The sequence below is a fragment of the Vipera ursinii genome, assembly GCF_947247035.1.
Source record: "Vipera ursinii genome assembly, chromosome: 2".
Classification (NCBI taxonomy): Eukaryota; Metazoa; Chordata; class Lepidosauria; order Squamata; family Viperidae; genus Vipera; species Vipera ursinii.
The window spans coordinates 132,988,853-133,005,048 of NC_139513.1; the positions used below are offsets into that span (position 1 = coordinate 132,988,853).

The 16,196-nt window shown below is 41.1% G+C and overlaps 1 protein-coding gene across 1 annotated transcript in view; it reads left to right on the plus strand.

The window, feature by feature from the left end:
- Nucleotides 1-7,823: 7,823 nt before the first annotated feature.
- Nucleotides 7,824-16,196, plus strand: part of LOC310633597 (cholesterol transporter ABCA5-like) — a 52,645-nt gene continuing 44,272 nt past the window's right edge. Inside the window, exon 1 of the mRNA XM_083351386.1 lies at nt 7,824-7,933. Within this exon, the coding sequence (XP_083207512.1) occupies nt 7,829-7,933 (105 nt within the window). The 5' untranslated portion in view covers nt 7,824-7,828. The remainder of the gene's footprint in view (nt 7,934-16,196) is intronic.

A 16,196-nucleotide genomic window follows, 5' to 3' on the forward strand; every position in this document is an offset into this window, starting at 1 on the left:
CGTTTATTGTTCCAGTATAAGAATGTGAATAATTTATTTGTATAATGTTATCAACACTGAAACATTTTACTGAATCTTGCTTCTGCTGCAAGTAGACTGCTTTGAGTTTCACCATTGCACGTTCTCCATGGCTTATTTTACAGCTAGTCTTGACTGTGACATTACACTTTACATGGAATTATCCTTGAAAATTGCCTAAAGACTGCAGTTGGTACAAAATAATGCAAAATTGTTTTTCTGTTTTCTGAGCACAGCATAAAGTAGTAGTGCTCTATTATTAAAGCAGAGTAAGGCCGATTTGCAGAGTACTCTTTACAAACCTAATCACACAAATAAAGGCTTTCATGATTTTCTTCCTGCCACCAGTGAATGATACTTCAGATATGCAGGAGAGGTCCTTTTTCTACATTAGGTAAAGGTAAAGGTTCCCCTGCACATGCGTGCTAGTCGTTTCTGACTCTAGGGGCCGGTGCTCATCTCCGTTTCAAAGCCGAAGAGCCAGCGGTTGTCCGAGGACGTCTCCGTGGTCATGTGGCCGGCATGACTAGAAGCCAAAGGTGCACAGAGCGCTGTTACCTTCCTACCGGAGTGGTCCCTATTTTTCTACTTGCATTTTTACGTGCTTTTGAACTGCTAGGTTGGCAGAAGCTGGGACGAGTAACAGGCGCTCACTCTGTTATGCGGCACTTGGGATTCGACCCACCAAACTGCCGACCTGATCGACAAGCTCAGCGTCCTAACCCACTGAGCCACCGCATCCCTTTTTTCTACATTACATCCTTCTTTTGAAATAAACTCCCTTGAGAATTATGTTTGGCATACTTAGATTGATATTTGTTGAACCTAACTTTTTATGAAAAGGGTTTTTCCATGGGAGAATATGTACAGATTATCTGTAGGTATTCAGATAATTAAATGTAACTAATAGTTATCACTTTAACTCAATATTAGTGTGTTTCCTGGTCCTGTCCCTGGACAATGTGTATACGCTCATACATATCTACATATCTATATCTATCTATCTATCTATCTATCTATCTATCTATCTATCTATCTATCTATATTTCGACGATGACGGATGAGATTTCGTCGAAACGTTGCCCTGATCAATTCTACGTGGGGAAAAACCCGAATGACCAAAGATCTACACACACACACACACACACACACACACACACACACACACATATATATATATATATATATATATATATATATATATTTATACACACACACACACAAATATAAGTTGCAGATATACATTTGTTGGAGAAAAAAAATAGGACTGTTTTCAGCTGAAGTTCACAATTGGGTGGTGTATGGTATTTTAATCTAGGTGTTCTGGGCTGCCCACAATAATAATAATACAGATCATATTGATAATATTGATAAACTGGAGAGCAAAGTGTCTCACTGTCCTTCATCAAAGGTCCAGTTGAAGACTCAGGAAATAAGAGATAAAAGAGTGTGAACAAGTCAGACCGCTGCCATTTCCTATTTTGAGGCTCACTAGACATACTCATTTCTCAATATGGAGTGATTGATTAATCTTTCCCCGAGTGTTTCCGTAAGAGCATATTGGATACCTCCCAACAGTTTATAGTGTTTCAATGTTTTTTTTTCTACATGCTGTCAATGAGAACAAAACCCAAAAGTTAATAGAAATATTTTGTGGAATGGAAAGGAAATGAGACAGGCTAAGCATTCTTGGTAAACTACTGTAGATCGAGTTTATTTTTATTTAAAGCCCTGTTCTTAGCCCGATTATAGCAAGTGCTGCTGCCATTTCAGTATTTTTTTTAAATCACTATGCTGGTATGATTTAAATATCTAAGTAAATAATTAAAACTCCTAAGTAATCAGCATGAAAGCACTCAGTCTTAAAGCACTTTGAAAAACTCACTGCCATTAAACACTTACATTGTATAATCAATATTTATACATTGCATAATAGAAGATTACACTAACATGAGAAATGTTTTTTTAATATTAAGATATTATTAAAGTCCTCAAAAATATTGTACACACACAGAATCCCTTAAGAATCCTTTCAAACTCTCAAAGCAACCAGAGTTTCAAGTGCTGCTTAATTTCAAATTGGTTTTTTTTCCAGTTTAAATGTTTATTAGTTTAACATTTCATTCTATTGTCTCATTTCCTTTCCGTTCCATAAAACATTTTTATTCATATCAAAATATAAAATACAAAGAAGAATGAAAGGAATGGGAAAGGAAGAAAGGAAGGAACAGGGAAGAAGAAAAATGTAGGATAAAAGGAAAGGAAAAAAAATATTGACTTCAACTTTTTTTAGTGCAGTAGTGTAAAATAATATTGTACAGCCTCAGCCTTTTACTTTTGCATGATACTATATACTAGCCATTTCTATAACAATAAACCTATTTAATTAGCAAAACTCCAAACTTTAATTTTTCCCCTCAAGCATAAAGTCCAGAAGTGGTTTCAAAGTAGAAACAAAGTTAGTTGTATTCTTTTCTTTAATTAAAGCAGTCAATTTAGCCATCTCTGGTCACTCCATCAGCTTTTGCAGCCAATCATCCATTGTGAGAATTAAGGTATCTCCATTTTCATGCATAGAGCATTCTTGCTGCTGTCAAATTGAAATAAAATTTTCTTTTATTCACTGGAAGGAGGGAATGAATTTCTTTCGCTTCTCTTTCAATTTGTTAAATGCTAATTCAGGCTAATTCTACCCATCTTATTTTCACTCCAGTGGATCCAGTCAAGACAGGGATGTATCACCTGCATGAATTGATAACCTCTTTTGTGGTTTGCAACTAATTTTAGTGGCTTCTGATCTTGGGATTTTGCTGGGAAAGAGGGTTGCAATTTTTCCTCCCAGCATTATGGAAATAAGATTTTTTGAGTATATAAGGCACAAATGCACTGTCTCTGACATCTCCTGCAGCTCTATGGTTTATACCTTTGTATTCTCAGATCCAAAACTTTTTCACCAAATGCCCATTTTCCTTAATTTCTCTTTAATTTTTCTTTCACATTCATTGCTCCCCGAGTAAAGAACTGACTCTTAAACGCTTAAAAGGGAATGTCCAGAGCATGAGGGTGCTTGAATTTCTAATTTCCTCTAACAAAATTTTAACATGCCTTCTTTGGGACCATCGCCTACTCAGGACCAGCAGTTGTGGCATTCTGTGGCTGCTGCCTCTATACAAGTTGTCTAACCATGGACTAATATGAGCTAGCTGACACATAACATCTTTTCTTTCCTTAGAAGTACATGGAGATATTGACAGTTTGAAAAAAAAATCCATCTGAACATCCATTAGAAATTGGGATTTGCTAATCTAGATGCCCAGTTTAACATATTCAAGCACAAAGGGCACATAATAAAAGTTGGTGTTTAATTTCTCTGTAACATGAGATTCCAAGTCTCATCCTGGACTAGTGCTGAACATAGATACAATCAATACTGGAAAAGAAATAGGACTAATTGGGAGACTGTTCTATGAGATCACTCTACCCTAGAAAACTGCAGTATTTTAGAGCTCAATAGTTATATTTAGAATTTTGAATACATACTAATGGCATAATCAGTCACAGCGAAACAGAAAGCACCTATTTCCTAGATAATATGTGAGGTTAAATTGTCCTAGGCTTATTAAAAAAAAACTAGTTTTGTATCTGGTTATTGCCATAATAAATTGTCAAGCTAATCCCACTGCTGTAAATTTAGTCCAAATTCAGCACATACATGACTTACCAAAATGGCAGCATCAGAAAGAGCAGACAAGATATGTCAGAAGATGAGTCAAATCAAATTCAGAAATGTTTTTACAGTGGCAAATTCTATCCATGAATTCTTTCATAGAGTAGCATTATTCCATTGGCTTTACCAAGCCCAGACTGAGTATTTACATTCCTAAATACTAACAGTTGGCCCAATTCTGTCCAACTTCTCTCTCTTCTGATATAATCTATCCACAAGAAGGTATTATTGAAGGGTAGCTGAGAAGGTTCCTGGTTGGGATTGAATCCACTGAGTCCAGGGCAGAAATGATAGGATTGCCCAGCATCTCACTAGGTCCCCTCAGCCCCAAAATGCCCTCTTCTGGATCCTCTTCCTTGTCTGAGGAGCGCTCGAGTATGGAGAAAGGACCAGGACAGGAAAGAAATATTCTCTGCCACCCCCAAGCCGCTTATCTCTGCTTTGATATCTTTAAGATGCCCAGAACTCTTCCTATCCAAGTTCGTGGGTTTGGGATAGGGCCAAGACGCATCACCCCAGTGGCTTAGGATCCACCGTGCCTTTTTTCTGGAAGTCCCTCTAACGTGGAATCCTGATGCAATTAAGGACTCGGATCCACTGAAGGCAAAACCACCTGTCACACTTTTAATCTCTCCTTTCGTTCCCTTTCCCTTTCCCTTTCCCTCTTTTCCCAAGAAACGGGACAGGGAAAGTTGCTCCTTAATAAAGTTCCTACCGTTATCTCCACCCACAGCGCTGGCAGGCGGCTAAGGCGGCGGCGGCGGCGGCGGCGGCGTGCCCTGCAGCAACCCCGCTGCCAAGGGGACAGCCGAGGCGCTCCGCCCTAAGGCGGCTTGGGGAGGCGAGTGCGGGCGGCGGAGCAGCCCGACTTCGGCGTCGGCCGCCTCTCCGCCAATCCGAATCGGCGAGGAGGCGCTGCAGCGCAAGGGAGCGCCGCTTGTGGCTCTTTAAGGCTGCTTTCCGGCTGCGCATCTGACGGGACCAAGAAGCGGCGGGCCGAGGTAGCGGCAAGGAAGGCAGATTGCTGCGTCAGGTTTAAACAAGTGGGGTGGAGAGGAGGCTGAGGGAGAAAAGTGTGCGTTTGCGTGTGTGTGTGTGTGTGTGGTGGGCGGGATAGGAAAAAGGTGGCGTCAGGAAGGATGGGGAGACGTGCAGAATTTGGGGTGGGGGGGTGTAGGGAGAGCTGCCCCCTCCCTCTGGGCGGGGAAACGGTGTAAAGAGGAGTCTTGAGGGCATCCCACTGCCCGCCTTGCCTGCCGCGGAGACACAGCGCAGCGCCGGCACTTGCTCCAACGGCGCCACTTCAAACCGAGCCGCCGCCGCCGCCGTGACTAAGCAAAACCTGAAGGGTGTCGGGGCGGTGTGAGGGGAAAAAAAGGAGAAAATAAAACCAGCACCGCTTCGTTCTGCTTCTCCGGCGCCTTTGAAAACTTATTTCAGGCTGGCTTCTCGCTGACTGAAATGTCTGCCCTTATAAAGGCGCGGCGTACGGAGCCTGAATAGTGGTGGATAACTTTTGGTACCAATAACAGCCAAGGTTAGAGGTGAGGCTCAGTGGGAATCTAAATACCCATTCGGCTCTAATCCGGGCCTCTTTAACTTTCCTCTGGCCTTTTGGTTTCTTTTACGTCAAAGTCACCACAACAACTTTCTGCTTGCCTGACCTCCTTATAATCCATGGCGTTTCTATGGTTCTTTGACAGACTTGCCTGCTCTGGTGACATTTTCATCTCCTTGATCTGCAGTGAATGGGGTGCAATTAGTTCTGGACATCACTTAGCAGTACTGAGAATGGAGCCTCACAAAGTGATTTCTGCCTTTTGATTCCTTTCCAGTATGCATTGATGTTTGGTTCCTGCGGAAGGGACTTATTGGAAGAGACCATTTAACTGAGTGCTGATAAAAAAAGGTAAGAGGCAGAAGTAAAAGTTTAGCCAAAGAGGAATTTAGAATCAGTGGGTTGTTTTGGTCTGGGTCTGAAGGAAAGATTAGGAGTCTTCTTTGTCTGGCAACTGCAATAAAACCAATAGGAAGAACTTTGAAGAAGAGTGTTAAGTTTATATAAATGATATGCAATATTTATCATTCAGAAGTCTTATTAGATCCAGCTCCTTAGGATTTCAGGACTACCACTGTCTGTCTGTCTGTCTGTCTGTCTGTCTGTCTGTCTGTCTGTCTGTCTGTCTGCCTGCCTGCCTGCCTGCCTGCCTGCCTGCCTGCCTATCTATCTATCTATCTATCTATCTATCTATCTATCTATCTATCTATCTATCTATCATCTATCTATCTATCTATCTATCTATCTGTCTATCTATCTATCGAAATTTATATTTGTATTGATTTAGTTACTTTTCAGGATAACACTGCAATACTTTAATTAGAATTACATGCAACCCTGTCATCATAATTTATTTATTTATTTGTTAAATTTATTTGCCACCTATCTTGCTTTGGGGCTAGATGGCTTACAACAATAAAAAAGAAAAAAGGAAAAAATGGAAAAAGTGTAAACAGAATAGAAGATAATAGAATAAAATAAATAATGAAAAAGAACACCAAGAGAATACATCAATAAGATACCCCCCCAAAAAAAGGGTGAAGAGCAGAGAACTAGGTGTGTGTGGGGGGGGGGAGGTGGAGACTGCCGTCAATCCAGTGCTGTTCAAACAGAAAATTCATGTGGATGAGAAAGATTTGCAATGATGGGTGAAGTTACCTAGTAGGTGCTACAGTATAAAGCTGGGCAGCAGCCATTCAATGTGAGACATGCTTTCATCAATGAAATTAGGACATAGAGGGGACAATATTGAAAGCAAAATACATGTTGCTGTTAAATAAGATGCTAGCATTCAGGACCTCTATGGTAGCATGTAGTTTATCTTATGATGCAACTCTCCTTGACTCTAAGTGGTTTGAATTGGAAATATGATTCTATACATAACTGTGAAACCTGAAGGGCAGTTTATTTCAGCAGAGCTTCAAGTAATGCACTCTTAAAATGCAGTCACAAATTGAATTGCACCATTCCCATTTCTTTCAGCCCCATTCCTGTTTCTGCCATAAAGATTTTAAATGTGTCACTGCAGATAAATGATTTCTGCAGATTCTCAATATACTCTTGGTTGTTTCTTACTGTTCTTCCTCATCTCAGTATACCATGTTTTTATTGTCCTTCTATTTGGGTTTCGACTGGGAAACTGCTAACTGCTGTAAATCTCATGGTCTCATGGACATGCACTGTAAAGCTCTGTCAACAATAGCTCATACTCTCATCACCATGTGCTTAGACTACTAGAATGCACTCCACACCTGCCTGCTTCTGAAGATAAACTAGAAAATGTGTATGCAATATTAATCTATTAAGCCTTTAAAGCTCTGATCTATGGTGCCTCAGGGACACTTTATTTCAGGTTGAAGCTTCCCAACCCACACATGCAAGCTGAGAGAGAATGCTTAAAGCAGGGGTGTCAAACTACCGGCCCATGGACCGGTTGCATCATGTGGAGGCTGTGCGAAAAAAGTCACGATACATTGCGGCATGTCACGTGACGTGGTGAGTTTGACACCCATGCTCCTAGGAGGGAATAAAGAGACATGCAGCAATGTCTGTACTGTTGGGGCACACCATTCCCCTGGAAATGTATCCACCACCCATCTCATTTGTTTCCCTCAAACTCTTTTATTTCAGCAGGCATTTGGTGATTTCATTATAGTATTCTTATTATGAATGCATGGCATTGGGTTCCCATTTTTATTAGGTTGATTATCAGGTTCTACATATTCAGTTTTTTTATTTTGTTATAAACTGCTTAGTTGGGAACTGGGTGATATATAAATTCTGTATATATAAATAAACAGTTAAGTTTAAGAATGTAAGCTCTAAACTTTCTACTGAACATTTTCATGATAACAAAATGCCTTATAAGAATGACAACATTTCTTTTCCAAACCTTACATTACTGTTTTGGTCAAGTACCATTCACAGAATTAGAAAAAATATAAAGCTAGGCATTTGAAGAAGGTACAAATTAATTTTATGTGCACACCTCATGCATTGTTTTTCAGGCTACACACACACACAAAATGTCTACAGAGACTCCAAGACAAGGAGGAACATGGCGACAAACTAGAGTTCTTTTATATAAGAACTGCCTAATTAAATGGCGGACGAAAAGGACTAGTATTCAGGTGAGTAGATCAGAAGTATTTTAACCTCATTTCAACATTAAATCAGATGATTGATATCAAACATAGCGAGTCTGTATACAGGTGCACTCTATTAATAAAATTCCATATTTTAAAAGTAATATATCATATATCTACTATATTTTTATTCAGAATTATGTTAATATTTGTTATGACAAAGTAAAAATCACAAACGAACGTGACCAAATCATACGAATCAGCCATTAAATTTCTTACAATGTCAATATAAAAAAAAATCTGATATTCACCCTTTTTAAAACATTCTTTGAGATGTCCATTAAATACAAAACAAGATTTTTGAATGAATTAACTTCTTCTCTAAATCTTATTTTAAGATCATGTTTTTGGGGAAAATGCATAAAATTGAATTGTTTGTTTTACTTCAAATACAGAGCAGCTTAAAGATCATGATATTTGAGGTATCTCTGAAGCTGATAAAGCATCAAGTCAGTTTGTTTTGTCAATGCTTCAATTTAATGGACAACCACTTGTCTGAAATGATATAGGGTCTCCTGCTTGAGCAATGGGCTGGATTAGAAGATTTCCAGGGTCTCTTCCAACCCTTTTGTGATTCTGTTAATGGTATATACCAGGGGTCGGCAACCTTAAACTCTCAAAGAGCCACTTGGACCTGTTTCCCAGAGGGAAAAAAACACACTGGGAGCCGCAAAACCCGCGCACGCACACAAGGGGGGGAGCTTGATTGAAGAGTTTAATTAAAAAGAAATAGAGGTTGCTGTGCATGAGTTCTCTCTCTCTCTCTCTCTCTCTCTCTCTCTCTCTCTCTCTCTCTCTCTCTCTCTCCCTCTCTCCCTCTCTCTCTCTCTCTCCCTCTCTCCCTCTCTCTCTCTCCCACCCCCCTCTCTCTGTTCTTCTGCTCTTCTGCTCACCTGGCAAGCTGGCTTCACGCGGTTCTTGGACAAGCTGACACACATTCTTATTGGGCTTGCTCTCCTGCCCTGCTTTCTGCTGCTTCCTGCTTCCTGTGGAGAACTTGTCAGCTTCTCAGAGAACAGCGTGAGTTTTATACACACACACACACACACACACACACACACACACAGAGAGAGAGAGAGAGAGAGAGAGAGAGAGAGAGAGAGAGAGAGAGAGAGAAGGGAAGTGCAAGTGCCTCTCTCTGTCTCTCTCTCTGCAAATGGCGGAGCACAACGCATGCGGCTCCAGAGCTGCGGGTTGCTGACCTCCAGGTCCATGGTCCAATAACTTGAATAGTCTCTTAAAATTCTTTAACTACTGATCAGCTGGTTTAAAATACTGATTCATTGTTCAGAATAAGAGTTATTCTTTTTCCTTGTTATCTTCAAATTGAGAAAGCTTGCCCATGAAAGGAAGGGTATAGAAAAGGGGCCAAAGTAACTATGATCTACTAACAATCCATTTGAATATTTTGTCAAAAAAGCCTAAAGATAATTCACAACCAGGTCAGTATCAACATGGAAGCTGAGCCCTCAAAGTTGTAAATTATCCAACAAGTAATAGGGAAGAATATGGGATATACATGAGTGGTCCTAGTGCTTTTGATGTGATATAATTGACTGGTGTAAATATAGATGCCAGTCAATTATATACTAACTTAAGGACTTGCCAGGATTTCACAGAAGTTATACATGGGCTCTAAATGAGCCCAAAGGAAATAATAAATCAAATTCTCATTCTATATAAATATAGATGTTAAGATAAAAGCCCACTTATAAGATGGCAAAAGTTACCATCCTTATAAATCAATCTCATGTTGGCCAAAAATAGCCAAAGAATCTTGCCTTGCCACAAAAACGTTCTCAATAATTTTCTTATTTGTGTAAAATATGTAATAGGAATTAACACTAGAATTGCTCTTTAAAATAGATTAATCTACTTACATTAATCTTAATTAATTCAAAGGTTATTTTAAATAATCAGCAGTTTCTATATATTGCAATTGTAATTTCCACATACTGTGATATATTTTAGGGGAATGAATTCCAAATGTTTTATATAATCTAAACTAATAATAAAGCAAGCTAAAAATAAAATGTAATCTATATATTTTTATCCAAAAGGAAAAATAGATATTTTCCACATACCGTATATACTTGAGTATAAGCCGAATTTTTCAGCCCACTTTTTGGGCTGAAAAACTCCACTTCGGCTTATACTCCAGTCAACAAAAAAAAAAAGAACTGTCCCTTCGTTCGGAACAGGCTGCTGAGAGAAGCTGCCTCGCCTGCTGCGCCCCCAACAACCGCCGCTGCCGCTTTTCCCCCCCCATCGCTGACCTGCTGCTCCCGAAAACGCTGCTGCTTCTTTCCCCCCCATCTCTGACCTGCTGCTCCCAAAAACGCTGCTGCTTCTTTCCCCCCCCCCATCTCTGACCTGCTGCTCCCGAAAACGCTGCTGCTTCTTTCCCCCCCCATCGCTGACCTGCTGCTCCCGAAAACGCTGCTGCTTCTTTCCCCCCCATCTCTGACCTGCTGCTCCCGAAAACGCTGCTGCTTCTTTCCCCCCCCATCGCTGACCTGCTGCTCCCGAAAACGCTGCTGCTTCTTTCCCCCCATCTCTGACCTGCTGCTCCCGAAAACGCTGCTGCTTCTTTCCCCCCCCATCGCTGACCTGCTGCTCCCGAAAACGCTGCTGCTTCTTTCCCCCCCCATCTCTGACCTGCTGCTCCCGAAAACGCTGCTGCTTCTTTCCCCCCCCATCTCTGACCTGCTGCTCCCGAAAACGCTGCTGCTTCTTTCCCCCCCCATCGCTGACCTGCTGCTCCCGAAAACGCTGCTGCTTCTTTCCCCCCATCTCTGACCTGCTGCTCCCGAAAACGCTGCTGCTTCTTTCCCCCCCCATCGCTGACCTGCTGCTCCCGAAAACGCTGCTGCTTCTTTCCCCCCCCATCTCTGACCTGCTGCTCCCGAAAACGCTGCTGCTTCTTTCCCCCCATCTCTGACCTGCTGCTCCCGAAAACGCTGCTGCTTCTTTCCCCCCCCATCGCTGACCTGCTGCTCCCGAAAACGCTGCTGCTTCTTTCCCCCCCCATCTCTGACCTGCTGCTCCCAAAAACGCTGCTGCTTCTTTCCCCCCCCATCTCTGACCTGCTGCTCCCGAAAACGCTGCTGCTTCTTTCCCCCCCCATCGCTGACCTGCTGCTCCCGAAAACGCTGCTGCTTCTTTCCCCCCCATCTCTGACCTGCTGCTCCCGAAAATGCTGCTGCTTCTTTCCCCCCCATCTCTGACCTGCTGCTCCCGAAAACGCTGCTGCTTCTTTCCCCCCCATCTCTGACCTGCTGCTCCCAAAAACGCTGCTGCTTCTTTCCCCCCCATCTCTGACCTGCTGCTCCCGAAAACGCTGCTGCTTCTTTCCCCCCCATCTCTGACCTGCTGCTCCCAAAAACGCTGCTGCTTCTTTCCCCCCCATCTCTGACCTGCTGCTCCCGAAAACGCTGCTGCTTCTTTCCCCCCCATCTCTGACCTGCTGCTCCCAAAAACGCTGCTGCTTCTTTCCCCCCCATCTCTGACCTGCTGCTCCCAAAAACGCTGCTGCTTCTTTCCCCCCCATCTCTGACCTGCTGCTCCCAAAAACGCTGCTGCTTCTTTCCCCCCCATCTCTGACCTGCTGCTCCCAAAAACGCTGCTGCTTCTTTCCCCCCCATCTCTGACCTGCTGCTCCCAAAAACGCTGCTGCTTCTTTCCCCCCCCCATCTCTGACCTGCTGCTCCCGAAAACGCTGCTGCTTCTTTCCCCCCCATCTCTGACCTGCTGCTCCCAAAAACGCTGCTGCTTCTTTCCCCCCCATCTCTGACCTGCTGCTCCCGAAAACGCTGCTGCTTCTTTCCCCCCCATCTCTGACCTGCTGCTCCCAAAAACGCTGCTGCTTCTTTCCCCCCCATCTCTGACCTGCTGCTCCCAAAAACGCTGCTGCTTCTTTCCCCCCCATCTCTGACCTGCTTCTTTCCCCATCTCTGACCTGCTGCTCCCAAAAACGCTGCTGCTGCTTTCCCCCCCCCCCCATTGCTGACCTGCTGCTCCCGAAAATTCCGCTGCCGCTCGCCCGCTCGCTCGCTGCCTCGCCCGGGGACCAGCACCAGCCAGCCAGCCCGCCGGCGAGAAGCCCGTACCGGAGGTGAGGGGAGGGAGCGGAGTGGCCGGGGACGCAGCCCGGGGCCCTCGTGGAAACAACACAACGCTTCACACACACACACACACACACGCACGCACGAGGAGGGAAACAAGCTTGACTGAGGAGGGAAACAACGCTTGACTGCCCCCTCCCCCACACACACACACACCCACGAGGAGGGAAACAACGCTTGACTGCCGCCTCCCTAGCAGACCTCCCCATTCCTGTTAGAAATGGAGCCCAGTACTTCTAGTACTCCTGCACCAATGGAGCCCAGTACGTCTAGTACTCCTGCACCAAAACAAAGACGCAGGTCATACGAAGCTGCTTTCAAACTAAAGGTTGTGTTAAGAGCAGAAAAAAGCAATAACAGTATTGCAAGTAGGGAATTTGGTGTTGATGAAAAACAAGTGAGGGAGTGGCGGAAAATGAAAGCTGAGTTGGAAAAGATTCCAAAGGCAAAAAAAGCTCGACGTGGTTTAACAACTCCATATGTGGCTCTAGAGACTGAATTGCATGAATGGGTTATGGAGTGTCGTCAAAATGGTTACTGCGTAACACGCATGGGAATTCGCTTACGTGCCCTTCAAATGGCTAAAGATGACAAATTAAAAGTACCAGGCATTGAAAATTTTGTTGCGTCAGCAGGATGGTGTACTGGCTTCATGAATAGGTATGGCCTATGTTTGCGGCAAAGAACAAAGATTTCACAGAAGTTGCCAAAAGACCTTGATGAAAAAGTGATGTCATTCCATTCATTAATCATAAAACAAAGAAAGATCCATAACTATGACCTGGGAGATATTGGGAATATGGATGAAACACCTATGACCTTTGATCTTCCAAGCAACAGAACCGTGGCAAGTTTGGGAGACAAAACTGTTTTACTCAGAACCACAGGTAATGAGAAAAACCATTTTACAGTTGTTCTGTCATGTTTGGCTAATGGAACTAAGCTGCGGCCTGTCATTATTTTTAAAAGAAAGACCTTGCCTAAAAAGGTCAAATTCCCACCACGAATTACAGTGCGTCCACATGTTAAAGGCTGGATGGATGAAGATGGAACAAAAAAGTGGCTGGAAGAAGTTTGGAATGGACGACCAGGAGCAGCCTTAAAGAAAAAACCATCATTGCTAGTTTGGGATATGTTCAGAGCCCACACATCTGATGACATAAAAAGATTGGCAAAGTCTTCTCAAGTTACTTTAGCCGTTATTCCAGGTGGGCTTACATCTGTATTACAGCCCTTAGATGTGTGTTTAAATAAACCTTTCAAAGACCGTGTGCGAAAGATGTGGTGCGAATGGATGTCATCTGGTCAAGCCCGACTAACAAAAGGTGGAAATATGATGAAGCCTGACATAGAACTGATAGCAAAGTGGGTTCGTGATGCATGGGAAGAGATTCCAGAGGACATGGTGAAGCACGCCTTCAGGAAATGTGGCATAAGTAATGCTATGGATGGCAGTGAAGACACTGCTTTGCATGAGGAGGACAACTGTGATAGTGATGACAGCGAACTCTGTGACAATGTATATGATGATAACCTCACACCAGCTACAGCTGCAGCTCTATTTGCAGATACAGATGAGGAGGAGGAATCCAGTTTTGAAGGATTTTGATGCTTGTGTTTTAGCTTGGTTGCTTATTGAGTTAAGGTTTTTGTACATTTAAAGTTATTGTTAATACTTTAATATTATATATTGTTTTTGTTGAATATACTGATAATATATTGTTTTTGTTGAATATACTGATAATATATTGTTTTTGTTGAATATACTGATAATATATTGTTTTTGTTGAATATACTGATAATATATTGTTTTTGTTGAATATACTGATAAGATATTGTTTTTGTTGACCCTCTTTTCCACATGCCTCAATTAAAGCAATTTTATTGTTATCTACCTGTATTTTTATTTTTGAAATTTACCGTGAGCTGCTGCATTTCCCAGCCTCGGCTTATACTCGAGTCACCAACTTTTTCCAGTTTTTTGGGGTAAAATTAGGGGTCTCGGCTTATAATCGAGTCGGCTTATACTCAAGTATATACGGTAATATTCCTAGAATATAAACTATATTGTTGCATAACTTCAACTAAATATCCAAAATATTATCTACATATAAAAAATTTTTATATTTGGTGCTCACTGCTATAACACCAATAATATCTTGTAAAAATAAAAAAAGATGAAAATTCAAGAACCAAACTAAAATTAAAGGCGACAATGAGCATCCATGTCAGGTGTTATATCTGCTGATATAAATCAGCTTGTAATCACTTTAGTTATAGTATGAAGATGCCAAATTATAATCCAAGATTAAACTTAATTATATTTAATTTAATTAATTAGCTAATGTTAAACTAAGATTTAAAAAAGATTCCCCAATAGGTTGTGGAAAAATAATTAAAAAAAACATGCTCCAAAAATTTACTATGAACCATTTTGAAGACTTTTTCATTATACAGCAAGATTAAGATGAAGCAACTAATGAATAGCTGTTTCCAACGTTTCAATCACCAAATGAATATTACTAAATGCCTATCAGCTTTTTATAAATCATAATTGAGTTGGATAAATTTTAGATCTCTTAGCTAATGCTATTATTATCCGGACATCAATGTTAAGCAGTAATATTAGCTTATAACTTTCACATCCAGTAATGTATTTCTCTTATTTTTATTTTAATATTATTGTAAATTGAGCATCATAAAATAAAAATTAAGTTTAGTAAGGTTGAATGACTTGTGGTAAACCTCTAATACAACCATAAAATTTCAGTTTTTTTCACTTAAAAAACCATCTAGACTAGGAGCTTTACTTGGTTCTGTTTATATAATGCAAGCAACAATATATTGCTAACAGCAACAATAACACAAACAAAATAACTATAATGACAATAATACAATACCATACCTCCCCAACATACAGTCATCATACAAATGATGCTTCTTGCACAGTTTTTCATTAAAAAATCTAAATGGTCCTTTAATTTTCTCAATTTCCCTTCTAGGCAATCACTCTGCTCTTTAGGCACACATTTTTTCTGCTTGCTTTGATGAACAGTTTATACATGACTGTGATCAGGTAACCTGAAAGAGCATATTGTTGTATAACATTGTTAAGAATACGGGGAATTTATTTAAGTAGAACATGCACACAAAGCTCAGTGGGACTCCTTTCCCTCATTACTAATTACGGAAGCAATTAAAATCTTTTAACAATAAGCAAGCACACCGATTTCCATGCTTAGTTAAGTGTTATTGCTTTTAGAGCATTCTTCACCCATACTTACTCATTCCCTCATGCATTAACTCAACTTACTAATGAAACTGGGAGCTGGCCACCCATTTTGTTCAAGGATGTAGGGATTATCTAAACAGGAAAATCGTTTGTTTTAAGTCCAATTGCTAGGCTAATTGCATTGTCCAACTCTGATATATGAGATGGCATGTTAGGTATTTACTTCAACAGTCAATACCCTCATTCACACAACACACACACACACACATTCATACATATAAGTGCATGTAATATCCAAAACTTACCTAAAGTTCCTCATCTGTTATATATACATCTCAGAGTAGAGATGTAATGTACCATTCTGGATTATTTTTCCTCTGTCCCTATTGAACTACCCATTACAGAAATAGAAAGGCATTTCCTGGAAGTAAATCTTCCATCTAGTTTGCGTTTTGTTATATTCTGAATATGCTCTGGTCCAGGAACAAGTCTATGAAACATCTTTAAGGAAGACTTTGAAACATGGCATTCAATAATATCATTACTTTTCTTTTCAAGCAGATAATAAGCATAACTTATTTAGAATGCAATTTGATGCTTCTACTTAAATTAGCAGCATTTAAGATGGCATCTGATTTTAATGGACAAACTAACACATATGCATGGTTTTCCTTTATTCATAGTATGCAAACTGAATGTCACCATTCTAATAAACAGCTCAGCCAACCTGTTTGCTAAAGTATGCTTTTAATTCATTTCATTTAATTCATTTACTTCTCTTATAAAATGTTATTTTAAAGATCTTGAAATCTACTTTGAATGTTGTGCATATCAGTTATATCCACAGAAGGATCACAAAAGCCACGATAGTGGTTGTGGCAGGGCTATCTTG